The following is a 26,542-nucleotide window of genomic DNA, read 5'->3' as shown; positions in this document are numbered from 1 at the left end:
CCCCAGTTATACATATGTTTCCTCATTCAAATGCTTAACATGTTAAATGTGTTTAAAGAATGCCATAACGTATTACAGCTGTACAATAGTAATTCACTTGTACCAGTGAGCTAGTGATGTAATCCTAGTTGAGGGGGGGTTAAAAAAAAAAAAAACCACTAGAGGTTTAGAAGCATGTCATTTTCATATCCTCCTTGACTGTCATTAGCTCTGAGAATGTTTGACTCAGTGCGGCGTCTCACCTTGAAGATTATGTTTTGAATCCTAACAATTCTTCTACAACACGAGCTACCGCTTTGGCAAAAGCAGCAAAAACTGTTGAGACCATCCTGACACTGCTCTTTGGCTTAACATGCTTTGGAAAATGTAGTAGATACTGCAAAGACTTGTATGTCATTATGATGGGTTGTTTTCTAGTCTCTTTATTTCAAGCGTGACAGAGAACGATCCCTGCCCTCCCATGCCTACAGACAGAATGATGCACAGTAATCCTTTGCGGGGATTTGCTCCCACTGCACTCTCTCTGTAGTACCCTCTGAACCTCTGTCTCTGCCTCCCAGCTTTATATGTTCTGCTCTCAGTCTTTTTCCTTTTCTTCTATTTTTGTCTTTTCCTCACATTTCTTCTCTGTGCTGCCCTACATTTCTCTCATGTAAAGTTTTCTAAAGCTTTTAGTTGTTAAGTCTTGTTACATATATTTGTGTGTGAGTGACAGAGCTTAAAACCCTTCAATAATGTGTTTAGCAATGATCCTTGAGCTTTTCAGCTGACAGGTCTTGAGGAGAAGTGCTTGAACCAGCTGTCCCAACCCGGCTTGTAGCATGCAACATAGTTAATCTCTAACCTGCTTGGGAAATGGGTCAGTGCCTTGGGTACTGACAGTCACTGGATGGGGCCTGCCTACCTTGCAGCTTACGCAGGCAAATCTTCAATATGTCCGGATTTGGGATGTGGGAGAGGGTTTTTAATACCATAATCTCTGGGATGATAGTTTTACATTATTCAGCAGTCCCGTCTAGCACAGGGATGAGGGAGGGATGTTTGTTGCTGCAGTTGTGATGCGGATCACTACGTTGATATCAGCTAAACTTGAAATTCTAATTTTTGCCTGATCAGTGTTGGTGTTGGTTATAGTTTGGCACATAAATTGAGACATTAAAATGAAAAAAAGCTTTTGATCTCTGAGTATATTTGTGCAACTGTGTGTGTGTGTGTGTGTGTGTTTCTGTTCCTGTCTCTTAAAACAGCAGTTGATGGAGGGACGCCTTGCTGATGTCACTTCCTTTAATTTCTTGTGGTTTTGTCTCTTACAGCTGTAAGGCTGTTGAAATTGTTGCCAAAACCTTTTGTGGGTTAAACAGTCAGGCTCCAATTAAAGCATTCACTCTGTGATGCTTGTGATTTACTTTTTCGTAATGCTGATTGTTTCCCTTCAGCTTCTAGGACTACAAAGACCACTTTAAAGATGTTCTGTGCATTGCATTGCGGCTTAGTTTCAATCAGAAGCATTCAAGAACAGTAGGTACACAGTGTAGGTTCCCCATATCCGGAGTGCGCCATTTTGTACACTTCCTTTTTATGGTGTGCAGTTTTTCAGCAGGGTAAGTTTGCGATATCTGCTTGAGCTCAGAAGTCTTTTCATGAAACTAGAGTGAGTTTTTGAAAATGCTTTCATATCTTCAATCACGTTAAACGTGGCTGTATTTTGTGAGAACACAGTGTGTCTTGGGTTCTGTTTTTTTTTATTTTTGTTTGTTTTTCTTCCTGTATATCGAAAGCAGTGATGTTGGCAGACATTTAGTGCTTTTAAAATGGGTAATTTTTACATAAAGTTTTAACTGGTTGACAATCTCTTCTTTTCTTTTTTTTTTGAAGCTTGTCTTATTTAATAATTTATGCATGTCTGCACTGAGTTTTGTCACATCTTCCAACTGTTCATGCTTTTCACTGCAATTGTTGCACCTTTGAGTGCTTAAAGTTGATTAAAATGTCTGTTGGCTGTTGGTCTTGCAAGGAAAGATGGATTCTTGCTGGCACCACTGACTCCACAGAGCAGCAGGCACTGATCAGAGGCATGCATAGATTTGCATTCATTTGTTTTCGTTAGCCTCCATACTAAACAAGAAAAAGAGGCCATGTTACAATGGTTCTTTGAACTTTGAGGCAAGGAGCCACATGGAGTAAGATGAATGTCACTATAGTGATACAGTTGAGGTTCTGCTCTATAGAGAGGAGGAGTTAAAGTTTTTATACTGCAGGCCTATCATTTAAAATAATAATTATATAGTTGTTCCTCCTTGCTGTCTGTGTTTTCTTGTGTCATGTGTTGCATGCTGAGCATTAATGCTAGACCATGTGCAACAATATGCTCTTGAGTGCTTAGTGGAGGAAAAATATCCCTTAGGGTAGGTTATGTGCAAAAACATGTCTGAAGGCAAATGGAATTTGCTCAGCTTTTAAAAGTTGCGCACAGTAGTGACTCATGCTCTGCTGCAGGTATTTCCACCTCTACTCTTCTGTTACTGCATATGCCATTGGCTGGTTTGACCCCTTGTTTTCTCGCTCTGTCACCTGTGCACATACATACAGTCTTTTACAGCCTACCCGTATGGGACGGTGCACACATGTCAAAGCTTAAAATTCTTCCAAAAAAAAAAGTCTGACTATTCTAGTTCTAATGCATTTTGTCCTTAATGCTGTATATCTGTTGTTAGGATGGTTTCCTTTTTTTATTCATTAGTTCTTTAGGAATTTTTCAGTGTGATATTCAGCTCGTTTCAATGGCATGAATTAAGCCTAGTCAGTTTAAAAGGACAAAAGGGGAAAAAAAAAAAAAAAAAATCAGTGAGCACTTCCATTTGAAAAGATTTTTAGTGTAGGACTAGGCTTATCCTGTGCCTGGAAAACTCAGCCATTATGGTATAAGTTTATTAAAAAAAATGTTTTTTTCCTACATCAGCTGCTCCATGCAGATTATAATCACATAGGTCTGCTTAGTTTGCTGCCACCTTCTGTAGCAACACCTGCTCCATTCAGGTTTCTTTCTTTCTTTTTTATTAACAACCACAGTCAGCCATGCAGCACAAAAGGAATGTATGCTATCTCATCAGTTTTTTTTGTTTTTTTCCTCGTGTGCGTGTGTGCGTGTGTGTGTGTGTTTTCTCCTTTGGTGCACTGTCTAATGACGATAAAAGCTCACCTGTGCCTGAGCAGGGATTTTTTAAAATGTGCGCTGATGATCTTAACAATGCATGTACTGCTTCAAATGCTTACATATGAAAATTTCAACCCATTTATACTGTACTTTAAAGCGATTACAGCTTTGCTTTTGATCTGGTGTAGCGGAGAGTGGGTTATAAGAGTTTGTCTAAAAATAGCTTCACAAAGGGGGAAAAAAAAAAAACAACAACACACACAAACTGCCTGGATGACAGTTTGTTCCAGTTTGTATTTATGTAAGTCCCTGTGTCTTTTTTTTTTTTTCTTCTTCCTAGACAGGTATTAGAAAATATTCATGATTCAACATGTTTGGTTTCACCTCCATTTTTTTTTCTTTGTTGTCTTCTCTGCTGTGTGTGTGTGTGTGTGTGCGTGTGTGTGTTTGACTAATGGCTGTATATGATTCTTCAGCCTCAGACGTATGATGCAGTGGAGCCCTTGGACCTGGAGGAATTCTTGATGTCACAATTAAGAAGTGGAGACTCTGCACTGATGCAAGAACTTGGAGACTTTCCTGATGATGACCTGATGGTGGAGCAGGTGGAAAAGGAGTGTCGCACTATTCGACACTCTGTCCCAGAGGATGGGTGGGTTGTAGGCCAATATTTGATAAACAGAAGTCAATTTACAGAGCTTATAAAGCAAAAAAAAAAAGCAAAAAAGGACAGTATTTCCCATTGAGTACTTTCTCTTAATGTCTTGACATGTTGGTCAACAATCCTACTGATGTACAAAAGTTGGTCACAAACCTTTATACATCTACTATTGATGAGTTAGAAGTTTTAAAGATTGATAGAAGTTTAGACCATTAATTGGACATAAATGTAAGACAGTCATTAAATACAGGTTTAGGAGAAGCCAGTCAATGTCAGAATAATCAAAAAAGGGCACAAATATTCAGGCTGAATGCCTAAATTCATTTTAAAAGCACTCTGTTACTGCATGCTATCTTTACTTATTCAGAGTATTCACAACTTGACCATGAAGTACAGATTAAGACAGGAGAAGAATTTAAAGTTTTCAGCTGCTTGTGTGTGTTTACATATCTTATTGTCCCCATCCTTATCTCTCACCAGAGTGGAGTTGGATCCACATGTAAGAGACTGCGTGAAGAGTTACACCCAGCCATGGCTTGTCGTCTCTAGAAGGTAAAACACTGGGGTGTCCTATCTGATGCATTGTTATGCTCGCTATGTTTCCTACAAACACGCTATGCACATATACTGCATAATACATCAGTGTTATCTAGACTGACTGAAAGTTCAGAGGTCTCTTAGTAACCACAAATGCCCTTTTTTTGTGTGTGTGTGTCTTTGTCTGTCTTATGTGTATGCATGAAGATGCCAGGGGGATGGCTGGAGTGTGTATTCAGAGCGAACAGGCCTACACAAACTTCTTCGGAAACAGACCTTTGAGTCGGATTTTCAGCCAGAAAACCAAGAGAAACCAGTAAGAAACGTAAACACACAGTCGTGCTCTGAAGTTAGTTTGGAGGTTTGGATAAAATAACTAACTAATATTCAATGTAAGTAGCCTTTTTTTTATTTATTTTTTTTATCCTGTCTTAACCCTGTTACTCAATGAAAGAGCCTTCCTCTTGTTCAGTGTTGCGTGCAGTGTGCTATGAAGAAACAAGCCCTCACTTATTTCCTTCTTTGGTCACTTATGTGCAGTGTGATTCTTTAAGTTACACTATATTGCCAAAAGTATTCGCTTGTCTGCCTTCTCACACATATAAACTTGAGGGACATGCAATTCTTATTCCATAGCCTTTAATATCATGTTGGCCCACCCTTTGCAGCTATAACGTGGCACAATGCAGTCAGACAAGTACCGTTGTCCTGGCAACCGCCAAACTCAGACTCGTCCATCAGATTGCCAGACAGCGTAGCATGATTTGTCACTCTAGAGAACACGTCTCCACTGCTCTAGAGTCCAGTGGCAGTGTGCTTTACACCACTGTATCCAACACTTTCCAGTGGGCTTGGTGATGTAAAGCTTGCAGCTGCTCAGCCATGGAAACCAATTCCATGAAGCTCTTTATGCACTGTTCTTGAGCTAATCTGAAGACCACATGAAGTTTGGAGATCTGTAGCGATTGACTCTGCAGAAAGTTGGCATATACACCTCAGAATCTGCTCATCCCACTCTGTCATTTTATGTGGCCTACCACTTCATTTCTGAGTTGCTGTCGTTCCCAATCACTTCCACTTTGCTATAATACAACTAACAGCTGACTATGAAATATTTAGTCGTGAGGAAATTTTATGACTGGAGTTGTTGCGCAGGGGCCATCCTATCACGGTACCACGCTGGAATTCACTGAGCTCCTGAGAGCGACCCATTCTTTCACTAATGTTTGTAGGAGCAGTCTGCATGCCTAGGTGCTTGATTTTATACACCTGTGGCCACAGAAGTGATTAGAACACCTGAATTAAATGATTCGGATGGGTGAGTGAATACTTTTGGCAATATAATGTATCAGATTCTGTTTATGCTGCTTGTTGTAGAAAATTAATTAAAATGTAATCAAAAAAAAAAGTACGGCAGTGAAGAGTAGACAGGAAAAAGCAGGGACAGAGTGGGGGAAGACATGCAGCAAAGGGCCCTGGGTCAGACTTGAACCCGGGGGTCACTGCATTTCAGGCCTGAGGCATACAGTCGCCTGATCATACCGGTGGGCTAAAATGGTGGCCAGTAGAAAATTCAAAAGCAAGTTTAGAAATTTTTAGAACAAATTTGAGGTAATATCCTGTAGCTTAAAGGACTGTGTAACAACAAAAACTGTGTAATTAGTTTATTTGTACACAACTTAAATATTACAGTTGTAATGTGTGAACAATAGCCAGCAATGGGAGGTAGTTAGGCAAAAAAACTTAACTAATCTAGAATATGTTAATGACTTTCCAATCTAAATACTGACAAGAAATGGAATAAGTGCATATATACAGCTTAATTGTATTTTTAAGCAACTACAAGAAAAGCTACCTCCCACTACTTGTCCTTGAATGACAGTGTGTTGAAACTCAGTTAAAGTAACTGTGAGGGGAAGACATTTTAGTGAGAGCAGTATGGTAGTCCATACTGATCAAGGCTTGAGAGAAAGTTGTTGGTGTGAAATGTGATGGGGGTGGGAGACTGGGGTGGGGGGTTCTTTAATAGAGAACAGAACAGTGTGTTGTTATTCACATCACTCTTTTCCCTTCGGCAGTGGCTTTTTCAAGTTTAGTGCATAGAAATAAATCTGAATACTTTACACACTGCAGCCCTGTTTTGTTTAACCTGTGTGGTATTCAGCATTTTTCAAATCAATAACTGCTATCCATGTGTTTGGATCTTTCATCATGGATCCCTGCCTCAGTCCTTCATTGAGCCAAGTTCACATCCTCTCTCTGCCCTCTCAGTCGCTTATTTGTCTTATAGTGGCCAAATCCCCAGCTCCCAGAATCACACAGTCCCAGCCAATCCAAGTCCCAGCCAGTGCCACTCCCAGTTCTTGGCCCAGCCATCCCTCAGCACCAGCCAGTCTCTCCAGCCCCCTCTTATTGCTTCATCCTGCCAACTCTGACTAATTACCCAAACCAAAAGGCCTTCATTACTGCTGTAGGCTTCCCATGATCTACATGCCAGAATGAACGTGACAGAGAGGGGAAGAACAGCACTATTGTCCTTTAGCACTTAATAGTTCTCTTCTATGGTCCAGTCTGCTTTAACAATAGCCCCGGGAATCATGGCGTGATGGTCTCTTGAAGCCTCAACATTGTGAAGCTTAACTAGACTGGAAACTCAGTCGGTCCTGGCCTGTGGTGTGAGAGCTGGGATATGAATTTGATGGATGATGGGAGTGAAAAAGACAAGGAGAGAGGGTGGCAAGAGGGACTGATCAAATCAGGATGCAGCTTGGGAGCAGTGAGCTTATGACCTGCAATTTGGATAAAAGGTCATATGACTTGAGCCTTTTGGGTTAGGATCTTGAACTCATTTCATTACATGATGGTTGTGCATAGGTGCTTGCCTGGATACAAAGACTATCACTTCGACTCAAGGCTAAAAGCTCAACTCACAAATCTTAACAGTCTGTTTTGTTTTGTTTTTTTTATATTTTTTTGAGCTTTAATTTTGATAGAGCAGTTGAGAGTAGACAGGAAAGTAGGGAAAAAACAAGGGGGGTGACACACAGGAAATGGCTGGGGTAAAATCAGACTCAGGCCCTTGCAGCCTTTCAGTATATGGGTTGCCTGCTCAACCCAGTGAGCTATAGCAGTTCCTCTTCATCCTGTTTTCCTCTGATGTTATTGTAAATATTCCGACTTCAGGCGGTGATTCATATCCCAGACACTTTAATGCTTCTTTCAGGAAATTTAGTCTCTTTGCAGATACTGTCTGCTACACCTGTGTAGTGCATGCCATGAGCATCATCTTCATTATGGCACAACCAGTCACATTTTGCTTAGTTTGGTCAGGACTGAAAAAAGGGAGATCATATGCCAAATTAAGATTGCTCAATCCTTTTGCTGCCATGGAGCCGAGTTTGAGTACTATCTTATTGTGCCAGTGCCATGAGAGACCTCTTACTGATGAATTCTTGCTTGGAGCATAATGGCAGATCAACAAATATGATTTTAATGAGAAAAAAAAAAAAAAGGAATTTCTGATTGTGTGATGTCCTTGTGCAGTCAGCTTTTTAAAGCCAGCACGTGCCTCTGTTAAAGTCAGAGTTTGGATTCAGATTTAGTTGGAGGCATTAATGTATAAGAGTTTTTAAAATGTAAGAATCTTATATATTCCAATCAAAATGGCAAAAAAAAAAAAGAAAAAAAGATTTGACCTACAGTAACAGAAGGCATGAATCAAGAAAAATATTTAAATTATGTACAACAGAAGATGACCTCTTGCCTTTCAAAGGGCTTCTGAGCACATTTGTGTATCACATCTGTAAATTAATTCTAATGAATGTGAGTCAGTTCAGCTGCCTGGTGCAGCAAGTGCTGTTGCTGGCAGGACACTGGATGTCAAAAATATGCAGCTTGTTTTCCAGAGCTTTTGTAACTCTGGGTCAGCAGGTCAGCTCAGCCCTCTTTGCTGTTGTCACTTTTGTCTAAAAAAGCCATAAGCCTGCTGGGAGAGATCTGATTTGATGAGCTCAAATAAAGTTATGTCACTGTCATATCTGTTGCAATGAGTAACTCATATCCCATTACCTTGTGTCTAAATTCAGCTGCTGTTTTTCCTGACTGGCTGGTCAATTTTTATCTATTAGGTATATATTAAAAAAAAAAAAAAAACACTAAGAAAGCTTCTTGTTCATAATAAAAAGTAGGATTAGTGCTTATGGCTGACAAAAAACACCTGCTGAACATTATGATGTAACTCCAATCACTTAACTTTAAATACAGTGAACATAAGTATGGCTAAATGCTGCATCTTCTACACTGAGTAAGCTTTGTTTAGAAAAGTACAAGAGTCTGTCATTGTCTCGATCCAAAGCAGAGACTGTCTAGACTGACTAAATGCCTCTTTTATTATGCCTGCTGACAACATAATAGTGTAAGCTCTATTTTTGATGTTGTACATTATTGATGGTTGATAAAATGCTTTTGGGTGCATAGGGTTGATATTCTGTTGTTAGAAATAAGATTTGAGGTAAATGTATTGTTGCCTTATTCTTTAATCCAAGGGAGAATATCACCATGTTTAATCCCGTCCCCCTGCACATTGTAGCCTTAATGCCCCATAATTTGCAGATCCTTTTTTTTTAAAAAAAATTTTTTTTTTAATTTAATGTTTTCATTTTCTTTCATTCCACTCCTCATCCTCTTTTCTTTGTGCTTGCCCACTCCTGACCATGATGTGACCCTTACCCCTGTTCTTCTGTCGTTGCTCCAGGTCAAGTCACCAACTCTAGCAGGGTTGACTGATGACTCTGGCCACACGCTGACCTCCTCTGACTTTAACTTGCGGTGCCTGACTCCAGACAAGAGAGTGGAGGGTTTGCTGGCTTTCAGCAACCATGAAGACCTGGACCGTTTCAACCAGGAGGCACGACAGGGGAACAGACACCCCGAGCTGTTTGCTCTATACCCACCACCTGATGAGGTGAGATATGAATGGTTGTTACTTGTGTGTTGTATTATACCAGTGGATGGTTTCAGAGAAACAAATAGAATATCTTAATTTTTTAACTGTGCAAATCCATCAATTAAAGAGATAATCATCTTGAGCTCGGGAAAATTCTAATGCATAGTTACAAATAATTTGTAATGAAACTAATAACTGGTTGCAGCCCTTCTCTGTAACCCTTTAACATATTTACTACCAGGCCATTTGGCAGTCGCTTCAATCACTCGTCTCGGAGTTAAGAAGAGTTTATCTTGGGAGTCGTCAGTTTTTGTTTTGTTTGCTTGGTTTTTCTTCCACTCGTACTTGCTTGAAGTTGACAAATGTCATTGACTTTCTGTGGCTCTGGTTGCCACATCGTTGCGAATTGCTTCCTGTGTGGATGTAGCTTCAGATCACAGATCAGTCTGCATACTTAATATTGTTTCTTTTCCATCCACAAACACCTGTGTTTAGTTAAAGATCCTAAACCTCCATTTTCTTTGAAACATATTTCTGTAAATGTCTTACAGGAAGATACAGTGGAAATCCGTCCCATTCCCGAGTGCCCCAGAGAACACATTGGAGAGCGCATTTTGATCCGATGCCAGTCCATAAAGTATGTCATACATTTTCATTATACTGTAGGAGGGAGAATAGTTCTGTAGTTTAAACAGCTGCATAGCTGAGTACTTGTTTCAGTGATGTACAGAGCATTATGTCAGGTTGGAGGAGTGGTGGTTGTTCTCTGTCCCTCCCTTTCTCTGTGGGATTCTGTCTGCCTCTTTTGCTCCTTCACTCATTCTAGCGCACACAAACAGAGTTTCCCTGCTTTACACTCTTGATCTTTGTCATTCTTGTGTAGCTCAAACATTTGTCAAATATTTGAGTTGAACTGGTTGCTCTGCTTTGGCAACTTCTCCTATAATCCCTTAACCCTTAGTTCAAGCATCTCATTACTTATTGTAACTAATTTGGTTTTAACAGGAATGTAAAATAATCCAGCAGAATCAAAAACTGAGGGAAAACTAAATGAATGTAGGGATGGTAAATGTGTTTGGGATTTGTATCTTCTGCTGCAGTAAAGTTCCTAATTTAATTTTGCTTTTTGGTCTTATAGGTTTGAAATTGAAATTGAGCCCATATTTGCCACATTGGCATTGTATGATCTGAAAGAGAAGAAAAAGGTAAGCAAACCTTTTTTCACTCTCAAATTCATATTTTTTTTTTTTTTTCCTCTTGTGGAAGATCATGCTTTTTTTGTGTGGATTTGTGGTGTGTAATAAGCAACTTAGAATAAAATAGCTCTGCAGTAAATTGCAGTTTACTCAGTCTTGGGGCTCTGTGCTTGTTTGGAGTCTGGCTGTGTATTTTAGTATTTCACATAAGCAAATCATGATAAAGGTAAAATCCCTGCATTGAATATTATGTTTTATTTGCTGATTTTAACATGTGACGATGTGGACTGAATCATTTTTGATTTGTTTTAAAATGTCAGTTAGTATACCTACCCTTTTCACAAGTAAATCAGAAGCCACTCTTTGTTAGTACAGTGCATGCCTTGCATGGCAGCTTGCCACCACATTATCAATGTGAGTGTCTCAGTAAGTGAGTGGAAAGTCATAATGTGCTTTATGTCAAAGCAAAGTATCATTTTAGGTGTCGGGGACTGTTTGATATCACAAGACAAAATATTTTAACAATTCTGCTAATGTTTAATAAGACTTAATTAACAGAGAGAAGCTCTTGTCACAAATCGGTCCCCAACATTGATTGACAGTTGCTGGGTAATGTTTTTTTTTTTTTTTTTTTTTTTTTTTTTTAGAGCAAATGACAGATTTGGACAGAACTCTACCAAAACCCAATAGTTCCTGGTATTGGATACCTAACCAAAAATCACATTTCATGGTAGCTTTTTGGATATTATTTGCCTCATTTTGATGTGGGGAGGTCTGATAGTGTCTTTGGAAAGTCTGCTCTGTTCTGTAGTGAGGGATCAGTGTAATCTATAAGGTTTTATGTCTCATCATCCTCACATATTTATAGCATTGGGGATCATCATGTTTGGCCTTGTATCTACTAATACTGCACATTATTTTCACAGTAAATCATTCTGAGCCATGGCTGTTAGTATGTTTTCTGTGGATTTACACAGCTGGATAGGGTTTTTTTTTTGTTTTGGTTTGGTTTTTTTTGAGGCGGGGGGGGGGGGGGGGGGGGGGGGGCAGTAGGGGTTAGAAGGATTAAGTGTACATGGATCTCTCACATAAGATGAGGTTTTAGCCACCGGGTTTGCCCTCTCATCTGTTCTGCCCTGCTTTACTGTAGCTTGCCAGCAGGACTAATGGCTCTAAGATACTCTGTTGGGCGAGATAGGACAGTTTAATACCTCACAATATGTGAAACTGGGTTGTATATAACCTGGTCTTGGGTTAGCGTCACAGTTTTAGTACACACAATATAAGTCATACACTGTATGAAATATTTAATGTAATAAAATATACATAAGTATATAATGTAAATGAATGAGGATTGTTTTAGTTCTGCTTTAAGAGCAGGGCTGCTGTGTGACATTGTTGTGATACAGTTTGTTAAAGGTGACTAATTTTATTATGTGCTGAGCTGAAGTCTGTCCTTGTGGAGGTTAATACAACATCGTCCCTATTACACTGAGTAGAGGCTGTTTAATGAACTGTGTCTGTGAACATGAACGTGAACTGTGTCTCTGAGTGAAGGAGAAACTGTCAAGCTTGTTGTTGTCAGTTGTTGTCCTGGCCCATTTATCTCTGAACTGTTTGCACTTTTACTCCAGTATGTTTAGTTTCCCTTTCTTCAGCAGTCCTCAGTGCAGTTGTTTTTCTTCTTAAAAGTCTTATCTTCTGTTTTCTTACTTGTATTCTCTGTTCTCCGGTGTCCCTCGCTGTCTCATGGAAGTTTTGTTGCTGTGTCTGAGTTTGTTTTTGTTCACATCGTTGTTTTGTTTTTTTTTTTTGTTGTTTCACAACTGTGAAATCTGCAGCAGATGTTCATATAAATCCGTGTCTCTCTGGTCCATCAGCCAAGGTGCAGACACGGGATTTGACCCAGCAAGTGGCCTACTTATGATATGAAATTCATGAATGTAAACACAGAGATTTAAGAGGAGGCACAAACAGAATAGAGTTTTATTTTCTTGCAGCAAAAAGGAATACTAATCTGGGTTTTTTTCTTACTTGTTACTTTGCAAGACAAGTAAAACCACATTTTACTCAAACGTGACTGCAGCCCAGTGGAAGGACACCAGAAAACCACAGCTGGCAAGACTTCAGAAAAGTAGAGGCTTTTTGGATTTATGGAGCTATATTGCGGAATATCTGTAAAGGAAGTGGCTAATATCTGCCCAAACATTTACCACTTAGATCTGTGCATGAATTAAGTTGCTAAAGGAGTTATTGTAGAGTCCAGATCTGCTGTTGCTAAATTGGCAACACAGGGTGTTTGCAAGTGTTCTCCATCAGAAAATGTTAATCATCTGTCCTGAAAGTAATTGTGTGTGTGTGTGTGTGTGTGTGTGTGTGTGTGTGTGTGTGTGTGTGTGTGTGTGTGTGTGTGTGTGTGTGAGAGTGTGAGTGAAAGAGTCAGTCAATCAAGCACAGTGTCTAAAAACTGTCACATTGAAGAGGGTTTTTACATTCATTGTCACATTACATCAAATGTAAAGAATGCTGTTATGATTTCCTGAAAATGTTAACTCTGTTAACACTCCTGCTTTGTTTGACCAGCTCATTTTTCTTAATGAGAAGAGGGTATTTTAGCCAGCTGGCTTTAATTATTGAAAAATCATTTCTGATTCCAAGAAGTCATTTGTCAATTAGAGAGAGAGAGACTCCTCTGCTGCACTCTTTTCATAACTGTGCTTCATTTTTAAGTTAACTGTGTCATTTCTGCCACAAAATCTGTTCCAGGTTTTGGCCTTTTGGCTTGTTACACAAACATGGAAAAAATGCCAAAAGTCGTCATTGTTGAGAACTTTTGTTTAGAGCTCGAATAAAGTTACTGCTTTGAGGATTTTAGTTATCAGGCAAGTTTGACTTTCTAGAAGTTATTTGGTGTGGTCAGTGTAGTGGAGGTCCTGTGGGATAAGCAGAATGAAGTAGAGTAGTTAATGGCTTTCCAGTGAATAGGATCACATGACAGATACCAGGCCAGGCCCACATCAGGACATATGGCTGTGTTCCTCCCCAGAGGTCATTGTGGAGGTGAGAAGAGAAACTGTAAAGCAGACTGAACAGATGATTTACATCAAACTTGTCTCCTAGATCAACGTATTCCTGCAATCTTGCCTCATAAAACTTCCACCTGACAATTACATGTTCCATTTTATTATGCCCTGATTAACAAAATGAAAGTAATCTTGCATTTAATTTCAGTAAGAGGTCACTTTTCTGTTTCTCCAAAGTAAAAATGATTCATCTTTTTTTGTCCTGCAGATATCGGAGAATTTCTACTGTGACTTAAACTCTGAACAGTTTAAAAACTTCCTGAAACATCACACTGATTGTGTGGATCCATCAACGACAGCCAAATCTGCTATTTTCTCCATCACCTACCCTTCCTCAGATATATTTCTGGTCATCAAGGTAATGATGAAATCGACTGCAATCCACTGACAAATGGTAGCAGTACACAGCCAAAGAGCCAGACTTTTTTTTTTTTTTTAAGTGGTCTTGAGCAATAGTTCTCCAGGCTTTCTGAAGGTCTTTCAAAGTTTTTCTTTGGATGTCGGCTGCTTTTCCACCCATTTTCAGTCCAGTTCTAGTACCGGACTATTTTCAGAAGATTTGTTTGTTAAGCCACTTAACACAGACCTATGAATCATTCAAGCATAAAACAGGGAGAAAAGGCAGAGATATGTAAAATTACACAAGAACTGGACTGAAAATCTTTGGCAACAGGTCTTATGCATTGATGAATCCAAATTTGTAATTTCTGGTTCAAAATGTTGTGAATATGTATATGTCAGGAGAGAGGTACAAGAGTGCTCGTCTATATCTGTCAAACGTGGTGGAATCTCGGTCGTGGTTTGGAGCTGCATTTCAGTCAGTGATGTTGGGAATTTTGTCAAAACTAATGTAATTATGAACACAGAAAAGTACAGCGAGACTTTGATCCACCATGCAATACCATCAGGAAGTCATCTGATTGGCATCAGCTTTATTTTTCAGCTCGACAATGATCCCGAACACACTGCCGGTGCAGTAAAAGTATACTTGAATAGAAAAACACACAAGAAACCTCCTTTTAAAGCTCTGACCTCAACATACAAACATACAAACTATACATGCACATACATACAACATACAAAAAGAATACAAACTCTTTTGCCTATGTCCATTTATGTTTGCACGTTAGCATATGTCTGAATAAATCACTACACCTAGCAAAATATATGATGGGTGGCTCAACATTTCTGCACTGTTCTAGATAGATAAATGAAACTTATTTGTAATTCAGGCCATACTCTACTTTTCCAGCAAACTATGGATTTCTTTTTTCTTTAAAATGTGTGAACTGCACTGATGACTCATGTACTTCCTGCCTGTGTTTCAGATTGAAAAAGTTCTTCAGCAGGGTGAGATCAGTGACTGTGCTGAACCTTACATGGCACTGAGGGAATGTGACTCTGGAAAGGTAATGTGGGCAGAGCAAACAGACAGATTATTTTAAAGAATGCTCTTCATTTTGCCTTTTAACCTCTTATTAACAATTGCTCTGTATATAAAAACACTTCTCCTGAAGGCAACTAATTCTGGAGTTACTGTTTTTAAAAGCAGCTGCTGCTTCTTCTTATTTTTTTTTAAATTTAAAAAATGTTTTTTTTTTTTAGAACAAGGACAAAATTGAGAAGCTACGAGGCCAGGCAGAGGCTTCCTGCATGAGGCTGGGTCGCTATCGCATGCCGTTTGCCTGGGCAACTGTTAATGTAATGGAAGTGATCAACTCTGCTACATTGGAGCGTGATGTCACAGACTCTGAGAACACAAAAGGAGGTGTGTGCTAGTGTATCGTTACCGTCTGATGACTTTGCATTTGTGTGCATTTCATAAGAATCCCTGTAGCTGGGTCTCACTTGACATGTGACTTTTTTCTTTTCCCAGGTAGAGCCAGCAGCATTGACCGGAGAGGACTCCCCAGGAGGAACTCTGAACGTTACAATACCCTCGATGACCACTTTTGTAACGTTTCTGGCTTTAAGCCTGCTACTATCACTATCTCCACCATCTTTAAACAGGTTTGTCTGCTGTTCAAACAAAGACACGGGTAAATGTGTGAAAATGCTCCAGTTCTGAGATACAAGATAAAGTTTACCAGACAGGCATGCTTGTGTTTACGGCCTGGCTTCGTCTTGGACTGTGATGAAAGTGTTATGCTTTTCATCAAGTTCCAATATTATTTAAACCTGTAGGGCTATTTTTGTGAAAAATTATACGTGTACTCCACTGTTTGTATTTTTCAAATTAGTCTGATACTTTATTTTAGTCCTTGTCACCTGGGGTTTTCAAAAGATATGTATCACTGTGTTTTAGGAGGGAGATCGTCTGAGTGATGAGGACTTGCTCAAGTTCCTGACTGAGATTAAGAAACCACAGAGGAGAATCAAGACAATACCAGGTTATCGCTCATTGATATTAAATATTAGTGGGTTTTTTCTTTCTTACAGTAGTGAAAATTGATCCCCCTATCATGATAGTTTGTTACAGCTACTTAGCATAACTTAACACAAAAACTGGTCCTCACTATATTGACTTTGACTATTGAAGCGCTGGGCCACCTACACTTTACACGGACAGGAGCTGCTGGGCAATGGAAACCCATGCCATGAAGCTCCCAGCACACAGTTTTTATGCTGATGTTAATGCCAGAGGAGGTTTGGATCGCTGCAGTTATTGAGTCAGCAGAGCAATGGGGACTTTTTTTACACCCTGTGCACCTCAGCACTTGACAACTTGCTCTGTAACTTTATGGCTTCATGGCTGAGTTGCTGTGGTTCCTAAACGCTTTCACTTTGCAATAATACCACTTGCAGTTGACCTTGGACTATCTAGGAGGGAAGACATTTCACAGACTTGACTTGTTGCAATGGTGGCATCCTGTTACAGTACCACATTCAAATTCAGTGAGCTCTTTAGAATGACCAATTCTTTCACAAATGTTTGTAAAGGCTGTGTGGTTGATTTTATATATCTGAGGCAAAGATTAAGAGGATTAAGAGGCTTAAGATTAAGCATTATAGCCCAATACTTTTTTTTTTTTTTAAGTATTTTGGGTTTTTTTTTTTTTTAGCCCTTATTATGACAGGGAGAATTGACAGGTAAGATGGGTGAGAGAGAGAGAAGGTGTGAAGACATTAAGCAAATGGAACGGAGCAGCCTCAAACCCGAACCCAAATTTTGTGAAAGCGTCAAAATGTCTCGGTTACCATGCTTTAAATTTCAAGTAGGTATATTTTGTTACTTTAATCTTTACACTAAGCATTACTGTTGCTGCCAGAAGAGGGTGCATACACCAGTGGTAAAGATCTTTTCATCCAGCTCTTGGCAATAAAATAAATTTCCCCAAAGTGTACGACTTTTCCTTCATAGTGTGTCAGTTTGTGTTTTGGTTACTGAATGAATTTACATCATAGGCTTTATTTGGAATATTGTATATGCAGGTTACTGACCTTTTGGCTCATTTTGCATCTTTCAGGTTGCATAAAATTGGACATTTCTCCAGTCCACGAAACACCAACATCATGTTTGTCAACTGAGCTTATCCCTCTTAAACCTGTGACTGAGAAAAACATTCGTCCCATTAAGGAGGTGCTGGAGTTCCCTTCCAGTGAAGTTTATGTTCCTCACAACATTTACAGGTGGGTTGGAGGGCACAATGTACCATGTTGCCTAATAACCTTATGCTCCTGTAAGTTTTAAATTTGAGATTTTTTTCTGTAGTTAGTCCAAAAAAAAAAGAATAATTTTATTCATTGTGTTTCTATGCCTTTAAACATTTTTGTGAGTCTATGAAGAAAACTGCTTATGGAAGATGTGCACCTTCAAGGAATGAAAGCAAACAAGCGCAATAAAAGTTATTCATCCCTTAGGATATGAACAGGTTTCTTTGTTCATAGTGGCAGCATTTATAAGAAGAGGCAACAAGAGCTGGCGTTACTTTGTAGTTGTTCTCCTTTTTGGTGTCATTTTTATTTTTAGGCATTTCTGTCCAGGCTACCTGCAAAATGACCATGCCAGTTAACAGTAAAGAGTCTAGCTGCATGAGCATGGGTTTCATTCTACTCAATGCTCAATCTTAAAAAAAAAAAGACTTGTGTGAACATGTCCTCTGCTGGATAATTACATGCTGATGTTCACTAAACATTTGTTCGCTGTTTTCCTGTATTCCAGGTTTCAGGATAGATTATAATGTTGAATTAAACCCACAGAGGAACACAGAAAATTACTGGTTGCCTTGACATTTCTGTGACATTACTGTCACCTCATCCCTGCAGCTGGTGCTGTACAGACAGTGCCATCTAGTGATGAATAATAAAACTGCTCTGGTTTACATAGCAACATTTTTTTTTTTTTTTAAACAGTTTTCCTAAACAGACACTATTTCTCTCCCTGTGTAGGAATTTGCTCTATGTCTACCCCCAGAGGCTCAACTTTGTCAACAGACTGACATCAGCAAGAAATATTACCATCAAAATCCAATTTATGAGTGGAGAGGATCCTAGCTCTGCTATGCGTGTGAGTGCTGCTCTTTATCATCTGTCACTTCATAGCTTCATCGCAATATTTTGACACTAAAAGTCCTTTACCTTAATTCTTCTGCTGAATGGGATCATGATATGCATCACCTAATTTGATAATCAAACACCAGTCAATCCATACATTCAAATTTTGGTGACAGTAATGACCGGTTTTCGTTCTAATGTGATTTGAAAGCAAGATATCTAAAATCTTGTTACAGGAAGAAGAGCCTGTCTGATACCCCAACATAGTTCTCTAGCATTTGTTGTGTGTAGTTATTTATGAATCCTTACTAAGATAATATGAAAATGCAGTTTAAAAAGTTGTTTAATTGTCATAGATCAGGTCATGAATTGCTCATTTAGGCTCTGGCCAACTCTGCTAGGATCAGCTGGTTGTTGTGTGGCATTCCAAACACCAGTTGCCAACAGGGACGTTCCCTCTGGTGGACAAACTATACAACATCAACACTGATGACCTGGTTAAAGGCTGTTTTCCCATCTCTTCTTTTCTTTTCACATCTTCAATTATAGCCTGTTATAAGTGCCCATATTGCTATAAGAGCAAATATCTAATATTGGCTGATATATCGGTCAGGCGCTGACAATAAAGGTCAGTGGTTCAGACACCCCAGACAACCCCAGTCTACACAGAAGGTGCATTTATAATGCTGAGTTAAAATACCTTTTTATTTTTTTGTTCTATCTCTATATTCAGGTCATTTTCGGGAAATCAAGTGGCCCTGAATTTTTACGTGAAGTCTATACCCCTGTTACCTACCATAACAAGTAAGCACACATTATTGTGTTTTGTTAGACTACCTTTGATAGTATCTTTTCATGTGTTTAAGCAATCCGAGTAACTCATTTTGTAATTTGTCTCTCCATGACTTTGTCTTTTGGCTTTTCCTGTTTCCTTATCTCTTCCCCTCTATCCCCATCTTTATTTATCTTTTTTGTTTTTCTTGTTTCCTTCGTGTTGCTTCCTTTTGTTACTCCGTCATTTCCCTATCACCAAGGTCTCCAGACTTCTACGAGGAAGTGAAGATTGCTCTTCCAGCACGTTTGATGGAGAGGCATCACTTGCTGTTCACGTTCTACCACATCAGCTGTCAGCAGAAACAGAACCAGAGTGGCAGCTATGAGACCCTCATTGGATACTCTGTAAGCTTTTACACTTCACAAATCCTAAGAACAAAATCAGGATTGTGTAGTTTTTCAGTTGGCAAATCACCATTGTCATTTGTCAAAGGAAAGTGCTGCCGTGCATTTTACTATTAACTATTTGTGACGCCTGTGTCATGTGTCTCACTGCTGCGTCTTCAAAACATTTGAAGCATGATTGAATTTGTCTGTTTGCTCCGATGCAGTGGCTGCCCATATTGAATATTGACCGACTGCAGACTGGTCAGTTCTGTCTGCCCATTGTCTTGGAGCGACTCCCTGTCAACTACTCCCTACACACACCTGAGGTATAAACATTTTTTAATTTTGAAAGTATCTTATGGATTGACAAACACAGGCAGACGAGGCATATTTATATTTCCTTTGTCTTGTAGAAAATTCCTCTTCAGGTCCCTCCGGTCAAGTGGATGGAGGGTCACAAGGGACTTTTCAACCTTGAAATCCAGGCCGTGTCATCCGTGCACACACAAGTGAGTGAAGGCTGGATGCCTCAGAACCAACACAGCAACACAATGAATGTCTTTTTAGCTCAGCCTGTCTGTATACATCAGTACACACACGCACACAGCAAGTGTCCATGTTGTTGTAGCATTTGCCCCGAAGCACTGGCCGCACTCTGTCTCAGTACATTTGTTTCTTCCTCCATCTTCTCTCCTCTGTCACTTTTTCTCTTTCTGCTTCCCATTCAAGTACCACACTGACAAATCCTGCCTTCTCTCTACCAGGACAACCACCTGGAGCGTTTCTTCACCCTCTGCCATGCACTGGAGGGTGGGGTAACATTCCCTCTGCGGATCAGGGAGGAGAAGATACCAGAGAACAAGCTGGAGCATGAGCTGAAGCTCAGCATCATATCACTGTCCTCCTCCAGTTTAGAGCCTCTGGTCCTCTTCCTCCACCGGGTGCTAGATAAACTCTTCACTCTTATCATGCAGCCCATGGTCATCGCTGGCCAGACTGGTGAGTGGATTCTGTATCCAAAATATGATGGGTTTATAGCAGTGATTCCAGGCTACTTTGAAAAATTCCTTTCCTGTTGGCTACCCTGAGAAATATGTGAAAAATATCCCCAGAAAAAAAGATTTAGATTTGTTGAATTGTCTAACCAACATTGCAAAACTCAAAAATAAAATCTTTCTAATCATCACATTTGAGAAGGAAAAACAGGGGACTCAGCATATTAATACACATTAATTAGTTAATTAAAAATATGAAAATTGTTGCACATTATTATTCTGTTGACCAACTGCATCTAGATTGATCCTTTTTTTTGGCATTTATGAATTGTTTTTGAACAAACTTGTTTTATTCATTTAATTATCTTATAGCACTAACATTTTGTGTCCATGTTTTTATATGTGATCCTTTTCCCGCAGCCAATCTGGCCCAGATAGCCTTTGAGTCAGTGGTGTCCATTGTCAACAGTCTTCATAACAGCCAGGAACTGATCAGGGACCAGCTGGGTAGGAACAGCCTCTTGGCGACCTACCTGTACTGGGTATTTCGTCTGCCTGATCCCCCTCGAGACATGCAGAATGCAGGTGCTTAATCGTTTAGAAGAATGGAGTTTTTGTTTTGCCATTCCTGTGAACATATTTACTCTGATTGTTTCAAATATTAAGATTTTTTTTTCCTTTTGTATCCATGAACATGTGATCAGGTGCAGGTAATGCAATACCTTCAGCAGAGAGCCGATACAGCACCATGGGTCGGGCCACGGCTGCTTCCGTTGGCAGTATGCTTCTCCAGTCTAGGGTCCGAAGCAGCAGCAATCCTGATATCCCTGGTCCACATAATTCTGCTGAAGATGAAGAAGTCAAAAACATTCTCTCTGCCAAGGTACTGATCAGCTTCATCAATATTGAATCTGCTCCAAAATAAAGAAAAGTGTTTTAGCTAGTGTCCATTATTATTTTTTTTAAACATTTGTTTGCTCTTAAAGGTTTTACTAAGTATACACCAGATTTCATTGAAAGTCCGTGTTGCACCAGACTAATGTCCTGTATGAATTTACCTAATTGACAACACACACGCTCGCTCTCTCTCTCTCTCTCACACACACACACGCACGCACACAAAGTACAGTATGTAAATATGCCAGCATGACTCTTCATACACACAAAACAGCCATTTGCTATTCATCCCCACAGTACATTAGGTATTGCAATAGGCCACTAGGCACCCACTCTAATGAATGCATCCATCACATTCAATGTGATGGAACTTGTGTGTTACTGTCTCCAGGGCCACAATAACCCAGGCAGCCGCATGTCCACCTACGTAGACGTAAACAACCATCAGAGCCCGACAGGAAACACCAGGCCATCGACCAGAAAGGTTCAAAGTTCTCACTTTCTTTCTTTCTTTGGTCCCTTTTTATATGTAGCAATGTACGTATATAAAATAAGATACGACAATCACCAAAGCATGGGTATGAAGTGGGGAATATATTTCCTTTAATGACTTGGTGTCAACATTGACTTTATCTCAACTGGGATATGATGGATATCCTCATCATTTTAGGAGAAGATGATCTGTCTCTTTCATTTATTGGAGAAGGTCTTTAGACTTAAAAGCTTAAATACCTCTTTTATCCAGTCATATGTACAGTATATGCCCCAGCTGGGAACCTCTATCCACAGTATCTTACTCTCATGAGAGGTCTGACATGTCTGTGAGGATTAAATATATATATTTTTCCAGACAGGATTTCACTTGATTAAGTTTGTCATTGTATTTATGCTATTCATTCATTCATGTTGTTTGTAGGATTGTTCAGATACAGTTAACAATACAATTTGTTTTTGTAAAAGAAATACATTTACAGGTTGTGTGGATGTCACTTATGATTAATATAACTAAAACTTTTTTCAGCCTTTTTCAAAAGCTCAAATTGAAACAGTTACTGTATGCAAGGGTACGGCAACACGTAATGTCATGGCATTTTCTGATTTTAACATTTTATATAGCTGGAAAGGAAAAAAAGCATATATATGGTTGTAATGCTAATGTAGTCTAATAGACACGTTTTGGAATTGTTTTTAATAAGGAATAAATGTTTTAAAATCCTTTACTTTTTACTTTAATTGAAGTGAAAATGCTGCTATTTATGGTTATTGATTTAAAATTATTATTATTGTAAAAGGCTTTATTATTGGCATAAAAGGTTGTTGATTTCTATCTTCTATTTCAACAATACCTTTCATTCTCCAGTTCCCCCTTTTAACCACTAGATGTCAGTATGACATTGTGGACACTGGTATTGGAGTTTGGCTTTTTGTTTTCTTTCCTGCTTAGAGCTCAGCAAGCATATTAAAACCAGTCCTCAGCAGTATATTAATATAATAATGTATCAGCAATACCAAATATCATGCATTCTTAAAAAAAAAATCATCTTCTCTGTCAGCTACTGGGGGAAGAAATGTTCTCACTAAAGCTTGTGTATTTTTTCTCTTGCAGCAATTTCACGAGGAGCTGGCCCTACAGATGGTGGTCAGCACCGGGGTCTGCAGAGAAAATGCCTACAAATATGCCTGGTTCTTCTTTGAGCTGCTGGTCAGTGTTTATTTTTTACAGCTATCTGTAAGGGAGGGGGCCTCCATAGATGTTAATGATAAATAGGCCAAGTTATAGAAATGAGTCATATCAAGCAAATGTGACCTCATGGCCAAACGCCTTCAAAAATAATTGATAGTAGTGGTATTGTATGAATACTAAGAGGGCATTTGAAAGCACCCAAGGCAATAAATTACAAAAACTGCTTAACAATTTATTTTCCGTTTTGCAATTCAGCTGTGTCATCACTGACATTCACACTCATTCACTCAATTTGTCTTGCTCATTTATGCTTCTGCCCTCAACCTCATTGCCTACTTTAATTAAAATGGGGATTTGTGTGTAGCTTGATAGAATTTTGATTTGAGAATAAAAACAGATGATAAAATAATCAAACATTGCTCTCTCTTATTATCAGGCCACCGGTTTTATCAAATCAACTTTGCATTTGTCGGTTTTCTCAGCAGTTATCAGCGATGTTTCCCTTGTTTCGGTTTCGTGATTTGTAACTTTTTTTTTTTCTTTTCTTTTTCAAATAGGTGAAAAGCATGGCTCAGCATGTGTCTCAGCTGGACAAGTACAGCGTTCCTCGCAGAAGTCGCTTCTCTGACCGATTTAAAGATGACATCACCACCATTGTCTCTGTGGTTACAGCTGAGATTGGGACCATCCTGGTCAAACAACAAAAGGTAAGAAACGTACTGCCGATAACAATGAAAATAAATCGAGAGCTTCGCAGCCTGATCAATCTAACTTCGATCCGCAAACTCTCCAACGCAACGTTTGCCTACCTTCTGTTCTCCTGGGTTGTGTCGAGAGAAGCAGTTTCAGCTTGACCGTACATGTTGTCAATTTCCCCCCAGACAACAGGAAGTGGGGAGTGCTAATTATATTTGCCTCTGTGGAATCAAGAGCACAGCTTACACAGCTAGATGCTCAGTAAGATCCATCTGGTGCAGCTTCCTGATTGCTGTTTGTTGACTGTTGTTTTAGGAGGTAGAACAAGCAGAGAAAGTCAACATCAGCCTGGCTTTTTTCCTTTATGACCTGATGTCTCTCATGGATCGAGGATTTGTATTCCAACTAGTGAAAAACTATTGTAATCAGGTAACATAACACTGATTAACAATCAAAAGATAATAAGTAATTGTATCCGAACAGAGGAACTTTTAAGATGTATAAATTGCTCTCTTTCACTTTTAGATGTCAGCTAAGAGTGTGTCAATGCCAGTTCTGATCAGCATGCGTCTAGAGTTCCTGCGAATCCTGTGCAGTCATGAGCACTATCTCAACCTAAGCCTCTTCTTCAGCAGCCCTGCCTCTGCCCCCGCCTCACCGTGTCCATCCATCTCCTCACAGGTTCGCCCACTTGCCAGCGCAAATTTTTGCATTTATTATTCAGGCAGTCGGGTAACCGTTTTATTGAGTCGAGTTTATTTGTACAGCCCTAAAACCGAAAGTTAGCCTTATTTGGTTTGTTTTGTAAAAGATACCAACACCGTTCATAAGATTTTCAGAAAAAATTGACCTCTGACCTTGAGGTCAAAGTTGCTGAGATTTTTAGTAGATGCATTTATGGTATGAATTTGAACATCCTAGGTGACATTGTTCTCAAGTTATCAGTTCACAATATTTTCAGAAAACTTGACCTCTGACTTTTTACCTTAAGATCAAATTCACAAAGATACAAATTTTCAGACATTTTTAGTATAATGCACCTGTGGTATGAATTTGAACATCCTAGGTGATACTGTTCTTGAGTTATTGGGTTCAAAATAATGCCAGAAAAACGTAACCTCTGACCTTTAGGTCAAGGTCACCAAGAGTCAAGTTTGTCTGAGATTTTTAGTAGATGCATCTATGGTGTGAAATTCCCTGTAGGCCCATATTTTGGAGCAGGAATATCAATGTGTCTGCAAAAATTATAATAAAAGTAAGGACAGTAAATGTTTGGGTTTAATTGGCAATTTAAGAGAAGGCAGCTTAAAAAATACAAACACAGAATGCAGAGTTCTTAAGTGAATTAAAAATTTGAGTTTAGGGACTAATTTAACTGACTAGATAAGATTAGATGGGATTATTTTTTTTTTTTAATAAAAAGGCCATTTAAAGAGTGCTTTATTTTCCATTAAGAAACATTTCATGCTAATCCTGTTTCTGCCTCTCTCACCATCTTTTCTACTCCTTCATTTCATCTTTCTTTTCAGAGTTCTGGTTCATGCAGTTACCAGGAGCAGCAGAAGATCTTGGCTCTGTTTGAACTTTCTCAGGAATTCAAGCAGCAACACTACCTCACGGGTCTGTTACTGACAGAACTCAGTGCGGCGCTAGATATGGAGTCAGAGGGGTATGGAAGTACAGCTATTTTCAAATTGCTCACAACTGACTAACTTACTTTCTTATTACAAAGCTCCCATTTTATTTTTCAGTGTTTCTGAATAGTAATCATCATTTAATTTAATATATGAATGTGTGAAAACTGGGTACTCTTAATTTCCGGTATAATTAAAATGTAAAAATGTGTGTGTTTCCAGGGGAAAGGTCCAGAGGAAGTCCATCAATGCGATCTACAGCCTGCTGTGCGCTCATGATCTTGACAACCGGTGTGTTAAACCTGAGGTCAGAGCCAAGGTGGCTGCTCTCTACCTCCCCCTGGTGGGGATTATTATAGACTCCACCAGCTACCTGGATTTCACTGGTACACACACACACACACACACACACACACACACACACACACACACACACACACACACACACACACACACACACAGAGGCTGGCTCTAAACTGAAAGCTCATTAAAAAGGTTCTGCATGTTACTTTATTACGAGCTCTCTTTCTGCTGGTTTGCGACTCGGCTTAATGCTCATTTTAATCAGAAATAAGTGAAGGGCCTTTGGCTTAAAAATTGCCATCATGAATCTCAAAAGTCATGTCACAAGCAATTGCTTCCTGAGGAGAAAATAAAATGTGTTCCTGAAAGCTGCATGAAAAGGAATATGTTCACTTTTTGTCACAACCCGTACGAAACTTATGTTTTGACAGTTTTGCTAAATCTACCTTTATAACCATCTTAATTGAGATATGATAGTGTTACATTTAGTAGTGTAAGTTAATTCTGTGTGCTGCAGTTTTCTCTTCACCAGTTTAACTCCTCTGACCCTTATTTGCTTCCACAGTTGCTGAATCGCGCAGCGGGAAAAACAAGGCAGGCGGACCTGAGGATGACCTTGAAAATGTCGCACCTATCAATCAGTCTGTTGCCATGGCAATTGCCGGGAACCCTTTCAACACACTGGGACGGAACGCTCTTATTTCCATGGCATCTATGGTAATGGCCATGCGTACTTAATTTCTTAATTAGAGGACGGTAACAGATTATCGTCTGCTGTTCGTTGTTTTTAAAAGTTCAAAAATGCGTTTGTGTGTGTGTGTGTGTGTGTATGTGAGTGACTGTATCTGTGAATATTCCCTTTCCTAACAGGTGAGCTGCACAGAAGCAGATTGATTAGCTGTCAGAGCCACACAGATACTTCATTCATCCTGAAAAATCACGCACATACATACACACACATCTCCGGGAGATGGTTTATGGGCAGGCATTGCCATCATAAGTGAACGGGGCCATCCTCCCTGACAAACACATCCATCAAGTGTAGCTACAGCAACAACACAGGCGCCAAAACTAAACACTGCCATTCTCTTCTTCTTCCTTC

General features: G+C 39.4%; 1 protein-coding gene across 2 annotated transcripts in view; it reads left to right on the top strand.

The window, feature by feature from the left end:
• The window catches only part of dock8 (dedicator of cytokinesis 8), a 56,804-nt gene that overhangs the window by 11,655 nt on the left and 18,607 nt on the right, over positions 1-26,542 (top strand). The window contains exons 1-29 of one of the 2 annotated variants that reach the window (XM_030737117.1): positions 1,522-1,601; positions 3,631-3,806; positions 4,296-4,367; positions 4,560-4,668; positions 9,106-9,315; positions 9,849-9,934; positions 10,436-10,502; positions 13,785-13,934; positions 14,905-14,985; positions 15,182-15,344; positions 15,453-15,586; positions 15,882-15,966; positions 17,044-17,206; positions 17,966-18,083; positions 18,804-18,874; positions 19,105-19,249; positions 19,456-19,557; positions 19,645-19,740; positions 19,996-20,230; positions 20,647-20,811; positions 20,931-21,109; positions 21,515-21,607; positions 22,730-22,825; positions 23,365-23,514; positions 23,819-23,932; positions 24,029-24,184; positions 25,033-25,172; positions 25,360-25,523; positions 26,006-26,157. In XM_030737117.1, coding sequence (XP_030592977.1) covers positions 3,679-3,806; positions 4,296-4,367; positions 4,560-4,668; positions 9,106-9,315; positions 9,849-9,934; positions 10,436-10,502; positions 13,785-13,934; positions 14,905-14,985; positions 15,182-15,344; positions 15,453-15,586; positions 15,882-15,966; positions 17,044-17,206; positions 17,966-18,083; positions 18,804-18,874; positions 19,105-19,249; positions 19,456-19,557; positions 19,645-19,740; positions 19,996-20,230; positions 20,647-20,811; positions 20,931-21,109; positions 21,515-21,607; positions 22,730-22,825; positions 23,365-23,514; positions 23,819-23,932; positions 24,029-24,184; positions 25,033-25,172; positions 25,360-25,523; positions 26,006-26,157 — 3,624 coding nt within the window. In that variant the 5' untranslated portion in view covers positions 1,522-1,601; positions 3,631-3,678. Of the gene's footprint in view, positions 1-1,521; positions 1,602-3,630; positions 3,807-4,295; positions 4,368-4,559; positions 4,669-9,105; positions 9,316-9,848; positions 9,935-10,435; positions 10,503-13,784; positions 13,935-14,904; positions 14,986-15,181; positions 15,345-15,452; positions 15,587-15,881; positions 15,967-17,043; positions 17,207-17,965; positions 18,084-18,803; positions 18,875-19,104; positions 19,250-19,455; positions 19,558-19,644; positions 19,741-19,995; positions 20,231-20,646; positions 20,812-20,930; positions 21,110-21,514; positions 21,608-22,729; positions 22,826-23,364; positions 23,515-23,818; positions 23,933-24,028; positions 24,185-25,032; positions 25,173-25,359; positions 25,524-26,005; positions 26,158-26,542 lie in introns of those variants that run through there. The other variant, XM_030737116.1, reaches the window with a different exon arrangement.

This window comes from Archocentrus centrarchus, chromosome 9, assembly GCF_007364275.1.
Source record: "Archocentrus centrarchus isolate MPI-CPG fArcCen1 chromosome 9, fArcCen1, whole genome shotgun sequence".
Lineage (NCBI taxonomy): Eukaryota > Metazoa > Chordata > Actinopteri > Cichliformes > Cichlidae > Archocentrus > Archocentrus centrarchus.
The sequence above is the reverse complement of the archived record's forward strand: the minus strand, read 5'-3'. Positions and strand labels throughout refer to the sequence as shown.